General features: G+C 39.4%; 1 protein-coding gene across 7 annotated transcripts in view; it reads left to right on the top strand.

Annotated features, from left to right (window-relative positions):
* Positions 1–16,989, top strand: part of adcy3a (adenylate cyclase 3a) — a 52,805-nt gene that overhangs the window by 33,295 nt on the left and 2,521 nt on the right. For all 7 annotated transcript variants that reach the window (XR_015510593.1, XR_015510592.1, XM_087286181.1 and 4 more), the window contains 8 exon segments: positions 1,502–1,618; positions 3,358–3,626; positions 3,925–4,006; positions 5,953–6,111; positions 8,082–8,228; positions 10,115–10,231; positions 12,911–13,037; positions 14,755–14,879. Coding sequence is in view for 5 of the 7 variants with exons in the window: in XM_087286181.1 (XP_087142307.1) it covers positions 1,502–1,618; positions 3,358–3,626; positions 3,925–4,006; positions 5,953–6,111; positions 8,082–8,228; positions 10,115–10,231; positions 12,911–13,037; positions 14,755–14,879 (1,143 nt within the window). In the remaining 2 variants the exon portion in view is untranslated.

The following is a 16,989-nucleotide window of genomic DNA, read 5'->3' as shown; positions in this document are numbered from 1 at the left end:
AACCTAGATTTTTTTTTTTGCTAAATCGCCCAGCCCTACTTTAACCCAACCCTCACAAAAAATATGCGGCATATTGTCAATGTCAAAAGAACTTGTTAAAGGGGACCTATTATGCAAAAATCCCCTTTATAAAGGATTTAAATGCAGCTATGTGAATATAACCAGCTCATAATGGTAAAAATGAATTAATTTTATTTATTATAATCACACTTGATAAAAACAGTCTGCAGAAACACTTTGAGTAACATCAGAGAGGGAAAGCTCCGCCCCCTAGTGACCATCTCTCCCTCATTAACATAAACAGCCCTGAATGAGAAGCAGCCGTTTGCCATAAGACCTGCTGAAGATCAAGTCAGAGGCTAAGAGGATTATAAGTGTGGAGTTTTACATCAGATAATGCTAGTCCTGTTTTTAATCTGCCACTATGCTGATGCACAGGCATTTGTAGCTCCGCCCTTATTTGAAAAGAGCACAATCTCATTTGAATTTAAAGCGGCAGTCACCAAAATTTGGATCAAAGCCTAAAAGGGGCAGTTTTAAAGAGTTATAAACGTTATTTGGGGGGTATTTTGAGCTGAAACTTCACACTCTTGGGGTTATCAGAGACTTATTTTACATTATGAGGTATAAGTAGTCCCATTTAAGTATGATTATAAGTGTTTTGAATTAAGATGCATATCCTCATAAACCACCTTAATGGACCAATGTCATTGCACAGATCCGTCTTTGTAAGCCACATGAATACGTAAACACACTCACACACAGATTTAGTGAGTGCTGAGCTCACACACTCGTCCAGATGAAGGACAGATGATTCCATATGGCTCCACTGAAGTAGATATTGATTTTGAAAGCATGTTGTTGTGCACTGACATCAATAGTTTCCACAAGCAGTGTATATCAGGACGCCCTGCGGCTCAGATCAACACATCAGATCACAGACCATTCAATAGACTTTTACTGGTCACTCGCTGCGATAACAGGTCATCTGCGCGCAAGGTTAAACCTGCTCCTAGCACTGTGCTTCATTGAAGTCCACATGAACCGGAAGCTGCAACCAGTTTGTTTTAGTATTGTGACGCAGTTTCTAGAGAACAGTAGGTGTGGCTTGTTTTATTCCACTGCGAGCTGATTGGATGTAGTAAAGTAGGCGTTTCGTTCAGAAAGATGGGGATAGGGGTTTGGGGGGAGTTATTACAGCCTAACAGACTCCTCCTCCTTACCATTTCTGTGTATTTCAAAACTGGCAGCTGGAGGGGTGTGGTTATGATAGCCACGCCCACTACTTCAGACAGACCTAATCTGAGGATTTAACTGAAAACAAACAGGAAGTGCATTTTCAGATTTTAATTAAAGATCACAAGCGCAAACATTTAGTTTTTTCTTAATGACATGCACAGATGAATTTTTCGGCACAAAACTAGCAATGTGAGCTAGCAAACTCAATATGGCTAGTTTTGATTTCAGGTGCACTTTAATGCTATTCTTTTTGTTTCTAAAGGTATTTCCAAAGAGGTTGGTGTCGTTCTCCACCTGGATTGACCACACTCGCTGGGCTCGCAACACTTGGGCCATGGCTGCCATTTTCATAGTCACATTGGCGGACATAGTAGATATGGTGAGAAACTAGTAAATAAAAGTTTCCAGTTCAATGACTGAAATGCTTTCAGAAAATGTTGATCGCTAGGGTCGTTTGTTTGTTTGTTTATTTATTTTTTTATTTATGTATTTGTTGTTTATTTATTTATTTATTCGTTATTTAGTTATTGAATATTTATTTATTTGTTTATTTATTTATATGTGTATTTATTAATTTATCCATTGTTTATTTATTTATTTATTTATTTATTTGTTCATTTGTGTATTTATGTATTTTTTATTTATCTATTCATAATTTTTAAAAATATTTTTTTTTATTTATTTGTGTATTTATTTATTTGTTTGTTTATTTATGTATTTTTTATTTATTCATTGTTTATTTATTTTTTGTGCATTTATGTATTGAATATTTATTTATTTATTCAACATTTATTTATTTATTTGTGTATTTTTTATGATTTATTTATTCATTATTTATTTATTTATTATTTGTTTATTTATAATCATTTATTTTTTATTTTTCTATTTTTATTTATTTATTATTTATTTGTTTATTTATTCATTATTTATTTATAAGTTATTTTTGTATTTGTGTATTTATTTATTTATTTATTTATTTGTGTGTTTATTTATTCATTATTTATTTATTTGTGTATTTAACTATTTAATATTTATTTATTTATTATTTATTTATTTGTGTATTTATTTATTATTCATTATTTATTTATTTATTTATTCATTTGTATATTAAGTTATTTATTCATTATTTATTTATTTATTTATTCATTTGTATATTAAGTTATTTATTCATTATTTATTTATTTATTTATGTAACACTTAATAAGTCATGAAACCTTTATATTCATGGCATGACACACGTCGTGAGTATGAATGAGATTTTATCCATGCTTATGATGGCTGTTGTTGGTAACGCTTTAGTTTAGGTCACAATTCATGCTATTATTACTATACTTCTGGCTTATTACCTGCCTATTATTAAAATATTAACTGTTCGTTAGTAGTTGTATAGTATGATCTTATTCTAGATGCCTGATCCAAAACTTAAACCCAACTTCTCCCTCACTAACTATTAATAAACAGCTAATTAGTCATTTATTAAGCTAGTACTGTTAGTTAATGGTTTGTTAATGCTGTGAATGGTGAGCTGAACTAAAGTTTTACCCTGTCGTGAGCTTAGTTGTGTCATTTAAAATGCAAAGGGGACATTGCATAACTTGTCATAAATCTGTCATAAACATGTTTGTCATGAAGCCATTATAATTGTGTCATTATGTTTAGTTTTCTGGTCACTTTTTTCAGTGGAAAAAAATGAATTTGTAATTAAAATTTCTGTTAAAAAGTAGTCTGCATATAATTTGTCTAATTTATAAAATAAACATTAAATACTAATGACATTTTAATGACAAATTTAGCTTGTACCGCTGTATTTGAGGCCATTAAAAATAGTAATGATGCTGTTATAAAATTAATGACAAAATTAAATTGACCTCTTGACAATTTTTGAGCCAGATGCTAATGGTCTAATCCGATTCAATGATCTATGCTAAGCTAAGCTAAAAGTTCTCCCGTCAGACCTGGAGAATTAAAAGAAAGATGGTAAAACTCAACTGTTTAGTTTGTTCTGTATACAATCAAAAAGAATTATAATAATTTCTCAAGGGGGATATTAATATTGACCTGTAAAGCAAACACACAAAACACACTCGTGATCTCTAATCCTCTGTTCTGTTTGTGTAGTTGAGCTGTCGTGCGCCTCAGACCTCCACAGTTGAGTCCACCGCAGTTCCTCCAGTCGTTACTGCCATCCGTGGCTGTGCAGAAAATCCCAAATACTACAGTTTCATCGCCGTCCTGGCGCTCATCGCCACCACCATGCTGGTGCAGGTCAGCCACATGGTCAAACTCACGCTCATGCTGCTGATCACTGTGGCCACCGGTGCGGTCAACATCTACAGCTGGAGCCAAACCTTTGACCTCTACGACCTCACTCGCTTCAAGGAGTACAGGTAGGTCAATATAGGATTCTGATGGTATGACAACCTATGATTGTGATTGTGAACACTGAATAATATTCAAAAATACTGAATATTGAGTCAGTTTTAGTAGTTTTAGTTCATAAAGTTAAACTGAAAATAAAGAATATTTCCTTGGCAAATATGTTATTAATACTATTTTATGCTTAACATTTCTGTAATGTGGTTTTAGTTTGTAAGGTTTTAGTTTAAGGTTTTAGTCATGTGTTTATTAAAATATCGTCAAGAAATTTGGTTTTTAATTTCTATTCCCTTTTATTTCTTAATACAGGGTTAATCTGGTGCCGTCCAAATACACCATGAGTGTGATGATCTTCATCATGATGGTCAGCTTCTACTACTTCTCCCGACATGTAAGACTTTACATTTATTCAAAAAGAGAAAGGCTGTCATTATTATTTATTATAAACTATACATATACAAAGCTTCTGTGGTGATTCTCAGTAGTAGAAACTTAATGTACAGAGATTTACTGATGTTTTCTATATATTCAAATTGAAAGATTTGGTAAGATGTTCAAATGCAGCATCTGAATCTGTTTAATAAATGTATTATTAGAGGTTCGAGTGCGAAGAAAATTAAAAATGTAAACTTTTAACATAATTACTTAGTTAATGCTTTAAATTGCACTTCAAGATTAATAGTAGAAAAGTGATATTTAAAAACATCTTAGAGCGCCATCTGCTGTTAAACTCTAGCCTAGAGCGCCATCTACTGTTAAAGTCTAGCCTAGAGTGTCGTCTGCTGTTAAACTCTAGCCTAGAGCACCGTCTGCTGTTAAACTCTAGCCTAGAGCGCTATCTGCTGTTAAAGTCTAGCCTATAGAGCCATCAGCTGTTAAACTCTAGCCTAGAGCGCCATCTGCTGTTAAACTCTAGCCTAGAGCGCCATCTGCTGTTAAACTCTAGCCTAGAGAGCCATCTACTGTTAAAGTTTAGCCTAGAACATCGTCTGCTGTTAAACTCTAGCCTAGAGCGCCATCTGCAGTTAAAGTCCAGCCTAGAGCGTCATCTGCAGGTAAAGTCTAGCTTAGAGCATCTTCTTCTGTTAAACTCTAGCCTAGAGCGCCGTCTACTGTTAAAGTCTAGCCTAGAGCATCGTCTGCTGTTAAACTCTAGCCTAGAGCACCATCTACTGTTAAAGTCTAGCCTAGAGCATCGTCTGCTGTTAAAGTCTAGCCTAGAGCATTGTCTGCTGTTAAACTCTAGCCTAGAGCACCGTCTGCTGTTAAACTCTAGCCTAGAGCGCCATCTGCAGTTAAAGTCTAGCCTAGAGTGTCGTCTGCTGTTAAACTCTAGCCTAGAGCACCGTCTGCTGTTAAACTCTAGCCTAGAGCGCTATCTGCTGTTAAAGTCTAGCCTATAGAGCCATCAGCTGTTAAACTCTAGCCTAGAGCGCCATCAGCTGTTAAACTCTAGCCTAAAGCACCATCTGCTGTTAGAATCTAGCCTAGAGTGCCATCTGCTGTTAGAATCTAGCCTAGAGTGCCATCTGCTGTTAAGCTCTAGCCTAGATTGCCATCTGCTCTTAAGCTCTAGCCTAAAGCGCCATCTGCTGTTAGGCTCTAGCCTAGAGTGCCATCTACTGTTAGAATCTAGCCTAGAGCGCCATCTGCTGTTAAACTCTTGCCTAGATCACCATCTGCTGTTAAACTCTAGTTTAGAGCGCCATCTGCTGTTAGAATGTAGCATAGAGCGCCATCTGCTGTTAAGCTGTAGCCTAGAGCGCCATCTGCTGTTAAGCTGTAGCCTAGAGCGCTATCTGCTGTTAAACTCTAGCCTAGAGCGCCATCTGTTGTTAAAATTTAGCCTAGAGCACCATCTTCTGTTAAACTCTAGCCTAGAGCGCCATCTGCTGTTAAAATCTAGCCTAGAGCGCCATCTGCTGTTAAGGTCTACCCTAGAGCGCCATCTGCTGTTAAAATCTTGCCTAGAGCGCCATCTGCTGTTAAAATCTAGCCTAGAGCGCCATCTGCTGTTAAGGTCTACCCTAGAGCGCCATCTGCTGTTAAAATCTAAGCTCAGAATCGATTTAATAGGGTATAGTGATGCATTTTGAAAATCTTAGAATGGATTGCTCAATCATTCAACAGCTCTAATATAATTATGCTTAATTCTTATGTATCACCATGGTCATGTGAAACACTGCCATTTGTTTTAAGGTTTTCCTTGGCATGTAGTAAAATGACAATAAAGCTTGACTTGACAACATTAATCCACAGCCTTAGCGACAGTCTGGTGTTCTGTAACCGATCCTGTTTGACTGTTGACTGGTTTGTCCATCTTCTGGCATGCCCCAGGTAGAGAAACTAGCCCGCACACTGTTTCTATGGAAGATTGAAGTGCACGAGCAGAAGGAGAAGGTGTATGAGATGCGGCGCTGGAACGAGGCTCTGGTCACTAATATGCTCCCGGAGCACGTCGCCAGACACTTTCTGGGCTCTAAGAAGAGAGACGAGGTGAGAAAACCTCCCTGTCAGCTTCAGGCCACAAAATCTACACGGTTTCACTGTTTGCCCACATGAAAACTGTTTGTGTCTGTTTGGCGCCATCTTGTGACTGAATAATAATAAGTAGGTTAGTGCAGGCTGCATCCAGCAGTTTGGTAAAAACAATTTAGTTTCTTTCTACAAGCTTAACGTTTAATTAAAGAGCCAGTATATTATTTACGACTCAGATGAAGGTTTGCTGTCTAGTTGTTTACTTTTGTAATAAATATGTACGTCGCGCATTTCAACGTTTGTTCACACGAAATCTCAGCATCATGCTGTGTTCCCGCCAGACGTGGATGAAGCGTCAAGCACAAGTGATTTACATGTTAAGTCAATGCGAAGATGCAAAGAGACATTAAAACGGTGGTCCAGAGTGTATTTTTTAACGCTTAGTTGTGTTTATAAGATGCAAAGCAATATGTGCCCATGCGTCATTTGTAGAAAATCACGTTATTTTTACTCATATATCTGACTTTGATTATATACAGCTACTCTGCTAACATGAAAAAACGACTGGTTAATCTGAAGACCCGCCCTCAAGAGGCTCTGATTGGTCAGCTAACATAATGTGCTGTGATTCGCAGATCGACTTCACATCACCAGGAAGCGTCTCTTATAACATTACAGTGCCACTGGCCACGCCTCTTTGCTGCGCGGGCGTTCGTGCGTAACCTGAAGGGTTTATGACATCATTAACCCGGATGTATTTTTTAGTAGTTCCCAAACTTCGTTTGCTGTAGGCTTCGTTAAGCTAACTCTATAAAAGCCCTGCCAATGACTCAAATTTGTGTCCATTGTGAGGTGAATTTGACGTACGAATAAAGCGAATTAGACGCGGGAATGAAGTGAATAAACTCAAAATGTTCCAACACAGGCTCATTCTGAAAACGTAGCCCTATAGACATTTCTGGGGACTCCGAATTATGTAGCTGGAAGTACGTATAGCTGCATTTAATTTTTTAAACGAACGCTGCGGGGCGGTTTGACGCCATTCCTTTTCGCACTTGTCAGCTAATCGCTTACCTCCTTATGGATGGCTTTCCCAATGTTGTCCCGTTAGCTCGCCATGTACGTCAGCAGACTTGAGACGCAGAAAGGTGCTGTCCACAACGACGGGGTTCGAGTCTGGTGGAGAATAGTTCCAGAAAGCAGGTAAGACAAAAACCAAATCCAAAAAATTAAATAAACAAGTAAAGAACTAGGTGAGAATGTGGTAAACCGTGGTACAAATCAGACGAGGGATTTCCTTTCTCTGGATTGCTTTTGAAAATTGTTTGGTCAGGTTTAGGGAAGTGGGTAGATGGATCAGTCAATAAAATTTGTTGGTTTTAGGGAAGGAGGAGGGTGGGTCAGTCGATTGGTCAGTCACTTAGTCAGTCATACAGTCAGTCGACAGCGACCTCTGGTGGGTTTACGCAAGAACAGCAGGCGCGAATAGCACTCACGAGAGAAATTTGAGATCTCAAAAAGCGTAAACAGCGGCCTCTGGTGGGTTCGCGAAAATAAAACCTGCCAAAAAAAAACATACACACGACACGTATTCGCGGTCTCCAGAAATTTCTATAGGGCTATGTTTTCAGATGGAGCCAGGGTTAAAATGTTTACTCATATTTTTATGCGCGAATAGCGTGATTTATTCGCATGATTCACGTCCGGTGTGAACAGCATCAGGTAAATGAAACCAAAACTTTCTGAAAACTCCGGCCAGGGTGAAGGTTTTCTGAAACTGCAGGTTACTCATGCCAGTACTTAATTCCCTGTTTGGTGTGGATCCAGCATAAAACCGTCATTATCGCCCCCTGTTGGTTCGACATGCCCTTAACAAGCCTATTTATGTGGATGGAGATTTTTTTATAAAAGCATGTGCGTACGTGTGAACGCAGCCTCAGTTTTACCTGCTGTCAAAACTCGCATAACTGTAGCTCAATTTCCTTCAGGAGCTCTACAGCCAGTCCTACGATGAGATTGGAGTCATGTTCGCCTCCATCCCAAACTTCTCCGACTTCTACACGGAGGAAAGCATCAACAATGGCGGGATCGAGTGCCTGAGGTTCCTCAATGAAATCATCTCTGATTTCGATAGTGTAAGTTCATGGGTTTAATCTCAAAATTAATTGCTCACCCTCATATCGCACCAAACGCATACGCTGTCTCATCTACACCTAAAGCAAAAATGAAGATGTATTGAATAAAACTGAGAGATTTGAAAGACTCACAATGACTTTAAAAAGATAAAATAATCAAGTGTCTAATCCAGGTCTACAGAAGTGACACAGTGCAATTCTTGATTCGGATCGCTCATACACATACAGTGGGTCTTGAAATTTGTGAACCCCTTGCAGAATCAGTGAAAATGTAAATAATTTCGACCTAGAAAAAACAGATCTCACAAGGCTCATGTTGTTAAGTACTGTCTTGTGTCAGATATTGATAAGTTTAAATACAATTCACACGCTAAAACAAAGAAATAATTTTAACTTTCCAGCAGCACAGGCTTCCAGTATCCTTAGGTTCAGGTGCTGCACATCTTGTATCTTCACACCATAGACAACTGTCTTCAGATGACCGCCAAGATAAAAGTCTAAGGTGGTCAGATGGGGAGACCTCGGGGGCCATTCAACCTGCTGGAAAATCCCAGGGAACGTGCCGGCTTCAGTGCATAAAGAGGGAAACACGTCATCATGTAGCAATGTCAAATATCCAGTGGCCTTGAGGTTTCCATTGATGAAGAATGGCCCCACTGTCTTTGTTGTCTATGGTGTGAAGATTCAAGATGTGAAGCACCTGAAACTACACATACTGGAAGCCTGTGCTGGCATTTCTCCTGCGTAGATGGTGCACCACCACATTATGGGTATCAGGTCCAAGCATTCTTAGATGAACCGTTTCCTGAAGAGTGGATTGGTCATCATGGGCCAACTGAATGGCCCCTGAGGTCTCCTGATCTGACCCCCTTAGACTTTTATCATTGTGGTCATCTGAAGGCAATTGTCTATGGTGTGATGATACAAGATGTGCAGCACCTGAAACTGTGGATACTGGAAGCCTGTGCTGTCATTTCTCCTGCGGTGTTGCTATCAGTGTGTAAAGAGTGGGAGAAGAGGGTTGCATTGACCATCCAACACAACGGGCAGCACATTAAACACATTTTATAAGTGGTCAGAAACTTGTAAATAACTCATGAAAGAATAAAGTGACGTTAAAACCAAGCACACCATTGCTTTTCCTGTGAAATTCCTAATGAGTTTGATATGTCACATGATCCTCTTCCTATTAAAAAAAACTAAAGTTGGATCCAAGATGGCCGACTTTGAAATGGCCACCATGGTCACCATCTATCTTGAAAAGTTTGCCCCCTCACATATACTAATGTGCCACAAACAGGACGTTAATATCACCAACCATTCCCATTTTATTACAGTGTATCAATATAAATGGCCCACCCTGTACTATAAATCATATTACATCATTTGCTTTTGAACCTTAAATACCTCTTTTGCACAGTGTTATTCATTATTATGTAAAGTCAGTCGTAGGTTATGTGTATAGTCAACTATTTATAGTAAATGTATGATTCAGTTAGTGCTCTAGCTATGTTTAAGTTTAAAAATGATCTTATCTCTTGGTTTTATGTTTGTTTGCAAAACATTACATTTTGTTTTTAATCTGCCACTATGCTGACACGCAGGCATTTGTAGCTCCGCCCTCTTTTGAAAAGAGCACAATCTCATTTGAATTTAAAGCGACAGTCACCAAAACAACGAAATTAGGATCAAAGCCTAAAAGGGTCAGTTTCAGACAGTTATCAAACATTATTAGTGTGGTATTTTGAGTTGAAACTTCACATCAGAGACATCAGAGACTTACTTTACATGTTTTAAAAAGCAGCATAATAGGTCTCTTTGATTAAAGCAGCTCTCTCAGTTGTTGCGGATAATATTGTAGACTGTTGCTTCTGTGCTTCTTTTAGCTTTTGGACGAGCCACAGTTTCGCTGTATAACCAAAATCAAGACGATTGGCAGCACCTACATGGCAGCATCAGGAGTCACCTCAGACAATAACACCAACGGCTACGCTTGTATGAAGGTAAGGGATCCATCTGGTGTTGATTTTAATCTGTAAAATTTATTTTGAAGAATTTTTTTACCGTAAAAATAAATCTTAACGTGCTCCTGAAATCAAAACTAGCCATATTGCTCGTGTTGTGGTGAACAATTCATCTGTGCGTGTCATTAAGAAAAAACTAATAGTTTACTCTTGTAATCTTTACTTGAAATCTGAAAATGCACTTCCTTTTTGTTTTTAGTTAAATTCTCAGTTTACGTCTGTCTGAGGTAGTGGGTGTGGCTAACATACTTAACCACGCCCCTTAACCACGCCCCTGTCAGTTTTGACAACAAACAGAAACGGTGAGCAGGAGGAGTCTGTTAGGCTGTAATAACTCTCCCCAAACCCTTTTCCCCATCTTTCTGAATGAAATGCCTACTTTACTACATCCAATCACGCAGTAGATAAAAACAAGCCACGCCCACTGTTTTTTCATTTAATAGTGTGTTTCTCGAGGAGCTGCGTCACAATATAAAAGAAATGGTGGCAGCTTCCAGTTCATGTGGACTTTAAAGTTGTATAGCATTAGAGACATTACGGTTGTAATGAGCTTGATCCATTTGGACCAAGAGTCAACAAACGGATCTTTTTGTTTACATCATTTCCTCCATAATGAATATATTTTTCAAACTTTCAGTCCAATCTTGCATTTATGATGGGTTAGGTTTATGCCAGCATCTAGTAATAGCTTTTTTACTTGAAGCAAGGATGATTTGATACATATATTTAAGCCTCACATTACGAGTGACTTGCAGCAGCAAAGCGACAAGCGACCGTTCGTTTCAACGAAGAGTCAGCCACTCCCAGCAACCTCCATCTATGCGAGCGACAGCGACCGTTGGTGACCAGGTGGGCGTGGCGAGCGACGCGAAAAAGTTGAGAATCCTTTAACTTCATGCAAATGAGGAGTGACTTTCTTGAGCGACAGCCAATACTAAGTCGCTTGCTAGTCTGAATGAGGCATTAGGGACCGAACAACAACGCTGCGTAGGGCCTATTGCAATTGCTCCGTTTCTTCTTCTTCTTCTTCTTCTTTTTCTTCAGATTTGAGGGGCTAAACATACTCAAAAACTCACAAAACTTTGCAAACGCCCCAGAAGTGCTGAACATTTACGTTTGTTATAGGTTTCAGAAGTGCGTGAGGCAAAATTACTCAACAGCACCACCTGCACAAATTTGACGAAGTAGCCCCGAGTTTAGTTTCAATATCTACAAAAAAATTATTGTGGAGCGAAATCTCAAACCCAACAGGAAGTCGTATATTTTAACTTCTGCCGAAAAAGTGCCGTGTTTGCCATTTCCAGGTGTTGTGTTTTAACAAACTCCTCCTAGGGATATTATCAGATCAACACCAAAATTGGTGTTTGTCATCTAAAGGCCTTGGTGATGTTAAATTGCGAAGATCTAGAGTTTTCGTTGAAGGGCGTGTCCGCAACGGCCTTACAAACATTGACGATTCGCCAAGAAGCAGGAAGTTGTTATAACTCAGGCATGCATTGACAATCCACATGTTTGGTAACAGTCCTGACCTAAACATGTTTACATGTGCATATCCAGTTTCAGTTGTAGCGCCACCTATTGGCAACAGGAAATGACGTGTTTCACAGTGTAAAAAACTCCTCCCACAAATTAGATCAGATTGAATCCATGTTCCTACACTCTAATCCAAAGGCCTGTGTGATGTCAAGCTGTGAAGATCTAGAGTTTTTGCCGAAGGGTGTGTCCGTGGTGGACTGACAAGTGCTTCACAATGGAGGAGGAATTACTTATAACTCTGCCACAGAATGACGGATCTGCCTGAAAATTCACAGGTTTCATGAGATTATCAGATGAAGACATCTGCATGCAATACACATATACAGTGACAGCGCCATCTGCTGACAGAAGGAAATTTGGCATAAATCTGTGATTTTCTCAGGGGTTTTTTTTGTATTTCTGAGCTTAAATTATTATTGTCCACTGTTCTCTGTCATCCTAACGCCCCATTCAAACAGGGCTTAAGCGTCAACGCTTGACAGAGGGCTTGTCTGAAGTTGGGGCTGAAGCGATCGTCATAACAGCATCAGCCAATGAAATTCAGTCAGCAATAGGCCACTGTCTAGCTGGTGTATTTGCATACAGCGATCTGATTGGCTGACGCTTCCGTCGGCGCTTGAAAAGTTGAGCTAGTCCCAACTTCTGCAGTGAGCGACGCCTCTGAAGAAGTGCCGACAGATCCACAATGCAGTTCGGCAACGCCTGATGTCACCCATTCAAAGTGAATGGGAAGCGTTGACGCTGACGCCCTGTGTGAATGGGGCGTAAGACCACCAGGCAGCGGTGAGCCCGGGTGCGAGGTCCCTTCCATTGCTGCTTGCAGCTTTAACTGTATATGATTTCCAATAATGTTTTTACAGTGTAGTGATTAGAAAATTCATTAAACTCACACTAAAAAAATGACTTTTGCTTTTACTAACTAATTATATTTAAAATAAGTCGAAAAAACAGAATTCTTAAGGGTTTTTTGAGAAACAACTTAATTGATTTATGTTCAATTTAAGTGCAATTTTAAAAACAAGTAAACTTAATGTATTTATGTTGAGACAGCATGAAGGATTTTTTTCAGTGTAGTAGCGAATCACTTTTTTGAAGTAACTTACTCGACATTGTTCCCAACAGAAAGAGGAGATTTCCGACAGAGAGCGTTGGCAGCATTTGGCTGATCTTGCTGACTTTGCTCTGGCCATGAAAGTCACGCTGATGAACATCAACTACCAGTCCTTCAATAACTTCATGCTCCGCATCGGTCAGTGCGCTGATGTCTGTCTTAGGGCTGCACAATATGGTTTCAGCATCGATATCACAGTGTGATCAATCACAATGGAGCCTTTTCAGTTTTCCGTGTTTCTCAGCAGTGAAGTCGTCATAATTGGGGAAACTCAGAGCGCAGTGATTGGGAGAGTACAACGAATAATTGTTTTTACAATCCTATTTGCTGAAATAACAAAAGAAAAACTCAGCGATGATGTTATCAAGACTTTCAGAAGAAGGAAACAAATAGTGTGAGGCTGATAATGGCAGCCAGAAGAGAGAATAATGTCAGATTTATGCTATGTGTGTCGTGCACACATAGACGCTGCATTACCAACACCTCACACAAGCGGTCATTTGTTTTTTTTTTTGGAATTTTATGCAAAGATGATAGAATACATACATAAATACGTATAAAAAGTTTTTAAAAATCCCAATATACACTCACTGGCCACTTTATTAGGTACACCTGTCCAACTGCTTTTTAACGCAAATTTCTAATCAGCCAATCACTACAGCAACTCAATGCATTTTAGCATGTAGACATGGTCTGCTGCAGTTTAAACCGAGCATCAGAATGGGGGAGATAGGTGATTTAAGTGAATGTGGCATGGTTGTTGGTGCCAGACGGGCTGGTCTGAGTATTTCAGAAACTGCTGATCTACTGGGATTTTCACGCACAACCATCTCTAGGGTTTACAGAGAATGGTTCAAACAAGAGGAAATATCCAGTGAGCGGCAGTTCTGTGGACGCAAATGTCTTGTTGACGCCAGAGGTCAGTGGAGAATGGCCAGACTACTTCCAGCTGATAGAAAAGGCAACAGCATCTCTGAACACACAGCACGTCCAACCTTGAGGCGGATGGGCTACAGCAGCAGAAGAGCACACCGGGTGCCGCTCCTGTCAGCTAAGAACAGGAAACTGAGGCTACAATTCAAACAGACTCACCAAAACTGGACAATAGAAGATTGGAGAAACGTTGCCTGCTCTGATGAGTCTCCATTTCTGCTGACACATTCAGACGGTCGGGTCAGAATTTGGTGTCAACAACATGAAAGCATGGATCATCCTGCCTTGTATCAGCGGTTCAGGCTGGTGGTGGTGGTGTAATGGTGTGGGGGAGATTATATTGGCACACTTTGGGCTCATTTCTACCAATTGAGCATGGTGTCAACGCCACAGCCTACCTGAGTATTGCTGCTGACCATGTCCATCCCTTTATGAGCACAGTGTCTCCATCTTCTGATGGCTACTTCCAGCAGGATAACACACCATGTCATAAAGCTTGAATCATCTCAGACTGGTTTCTTGAACATGACAATGAGTTCACTGTACTCAAATGGCCTCCACAGTCACCAGAGCTCAATCCAATAGAGCACCTTTGGGATGTGGTGGAACGGGAGATCATGGGCTTTATGGATGTGCAGCCGACAAATCTGCAGAATGATGCTATCATGACAATATGGAGCAAAATCTCTGTGGAATTTTTCCAGTACCTTGTTGAAGGATTAAGGCAGTTCTGAAGGGAGTCTAATCCAATACTAGTAAGGTGTAATGAATAAAGTGGCCGGTGAGTGTATATTGCAGAATAACAAAATATCGCAATGCTAGATTTTTCCTATATCGTGCAGCCCTAGTCTAGTCTCTGTGCAAACAACAAACAGTGTGCTTGATGTTATTCTGTGTGCATCACTGGCTCTTTTCTCTATAGGACTGAATAAAGGGGCCGTTTTGGCGGGTGTTATTGGGGCCCGTAAACCTCACTTTGACATCTGGGGAAACACTGTGAACGTCGCCAGTCGTATGGAGTCCACAGGGGTGATGGGAAACATCCAGGTGAGGCTTTTTACATCAGATTTGCACAGTCCATATGCACAGCGCTTTGGCTTGTTTCCCTCGATCGAAAGCTTGACAGAGCTCCTGTGCGTAGCTACAGTTGCTTAGCCCCGATTGGTGGGTGGTAGTTTTTGGGTGTGGCTTAGCGAAGGGTCAATTGAGATTCCGATCTTTTAATGATTAATTGTGCAGATTTGCACTGAATGGATTAACGCAAGCTATACAATTAGCAACAGGAAACACCTTTAATAACCTAAGAAACACGACTACTTCCGTCATTTTTATATTTTACAAAGTTGCTAAAAGAAGCCAAATGAATTTAAAAAATAGTAAGTTTAAAAAAATTAGCAAAGTGCAAAAACTAAATTGCTAAGTTAGCAACAGTAGCTAGGTTTCCATCTAACGATTCAATTTATGCACTAAACTGGAATAACGAGTAAAGACGTGCAAACAAAGCAGCGTTTCCATCCAACGAGTTAAAGTCAACAAAATCGTCACTTCCTGATTAACTGCCGCCAAATATCAAAAATAAAAACGTCATTTGCTGCGGTAGAAGTAGCTGCGTCAAACTTTTCTTTATATAGTAAATTACTTGTGCCTCAGAGAACAATGTCGACACGCAATGCATGCGTGATAGCATTTAAAGACGCGGATCGCAGACACTCTTGACAATTCTGGAGGTGATTAATACCATAATAACACTAATACTGATATGGTTCAGGCCTTTTCGAATGACCAAAACAATATTTCAGATGTTCTACAGTGTGCTCAGTCTTCTGGTTTGTCCATACAAACACAGTTTCATCATCACATGATCTCTTATAACACAATCACATGGCCTTTTTAATGAGCATACTGGAGTTTGTTCGGTGTTTCCATCTCAGTTTATGCGCGTCTTTTCTCATCGAATAAAAAGCTTATCCTTCTCAGTTATGTGCATACGATTTTTATGCGCATTTTCAAAATTGATACGCATCCTGGCATTTCAGCCGACCGGTTTTTATGTGCACATCCAGCCTGATCTTACGAGGAAACATTACTATTACATTTTACTATTACTATTACATTTTGTCAATTTTTAGTGGCTAATTCGTACGAATTCATAGGAGTTAAGTCGTTTGAAAATGTACAATTTTAAAAAGGCGTTGCACCACCAAACCCCGCCCCTAAACCCAACTGTCATTCAGGGATAAGCAGATCACATTAAATTGTATGAATGACGAATTAGCATACGAATTAGCCACTAAATCAAAAATCACGACTTAATAAGATAGCACTGGCATATCCAAAATGTGGATAAAAATAGGTGGATGGAAACATAAGATGCGTCCGAAACGTCAGTAGATACTGTATTTGAATTTAAACGTACTACTCGGCCGTTAGAAAAGTACGTTCTATACAGTATGACTGTGAAAAGTATGAATGGAATTCGGACGTACACCATTTTGTCATGGTCACGTGACCTACCTGCATCAGTTGCGTTGCTTTATTCCTATTCGTAAATTCTCTCGCAGGGCATCATGAGATGCATGGGATGCGCACTTTAAAATCGCAGTTTATGCCCATCTTTTCTCATCGAATAAAAAGCTTATCCTTCTCAGTTATGTGCAAAGGATTTTTATGCGCAATTTCAAAATTGATACGCATCTTGGCATTTCAGCCGACCAGTTTTTATGTGCACATCCAGCCTGATCCTACGAGGAAACATAACTATATTGCGTTTTGTCAATTTAGTGGCTAATTCGTACGAATTCGTAGGAGTTAAGTCGGTTGAAAATGTACAATTTTAAAAAGGCGTGGCACCACCAAACCCCGCCCCTAAACCCAACTGTCATTCAGGGATAAGCAGATCACACTAAATTGTATGAATGACAAATTAGCATACGAATTAGCCACTAAATCAAAAATCACGAATTAATGAGATAGCACTGGCTTATCCAAAATCAGGATAAAAATAGGTGGATGGAAACATAAGATGCGTCCGAAACGTCAGTAGATACTGTATTTGAATTTAAACGCACTACTCGGCCGTTAGAAAAGTACGTTCTATACAGTATGACTGAAAAGTATGAACTGAATTCGGACGTACGCCATTTTGTCATGGTCACGT

The sequence above is a fragment of the Danio rerio genome, chromosome 16 (assembly GCF_052040795.2).
Source record: "Danio rerio strain M-AB ecotype USA chromosome 16, GRCz13ab, whole genome shotgun sequence".
Lineage (NCBI taxonomy): Eukaryota > Metazoa > Chordata > Actinopteri > Cypriniformes > Danionidae > Danio > Danio rerio.
This window is presented reverse-complemented; position numbering and strand designations above follow the sequence as displayed.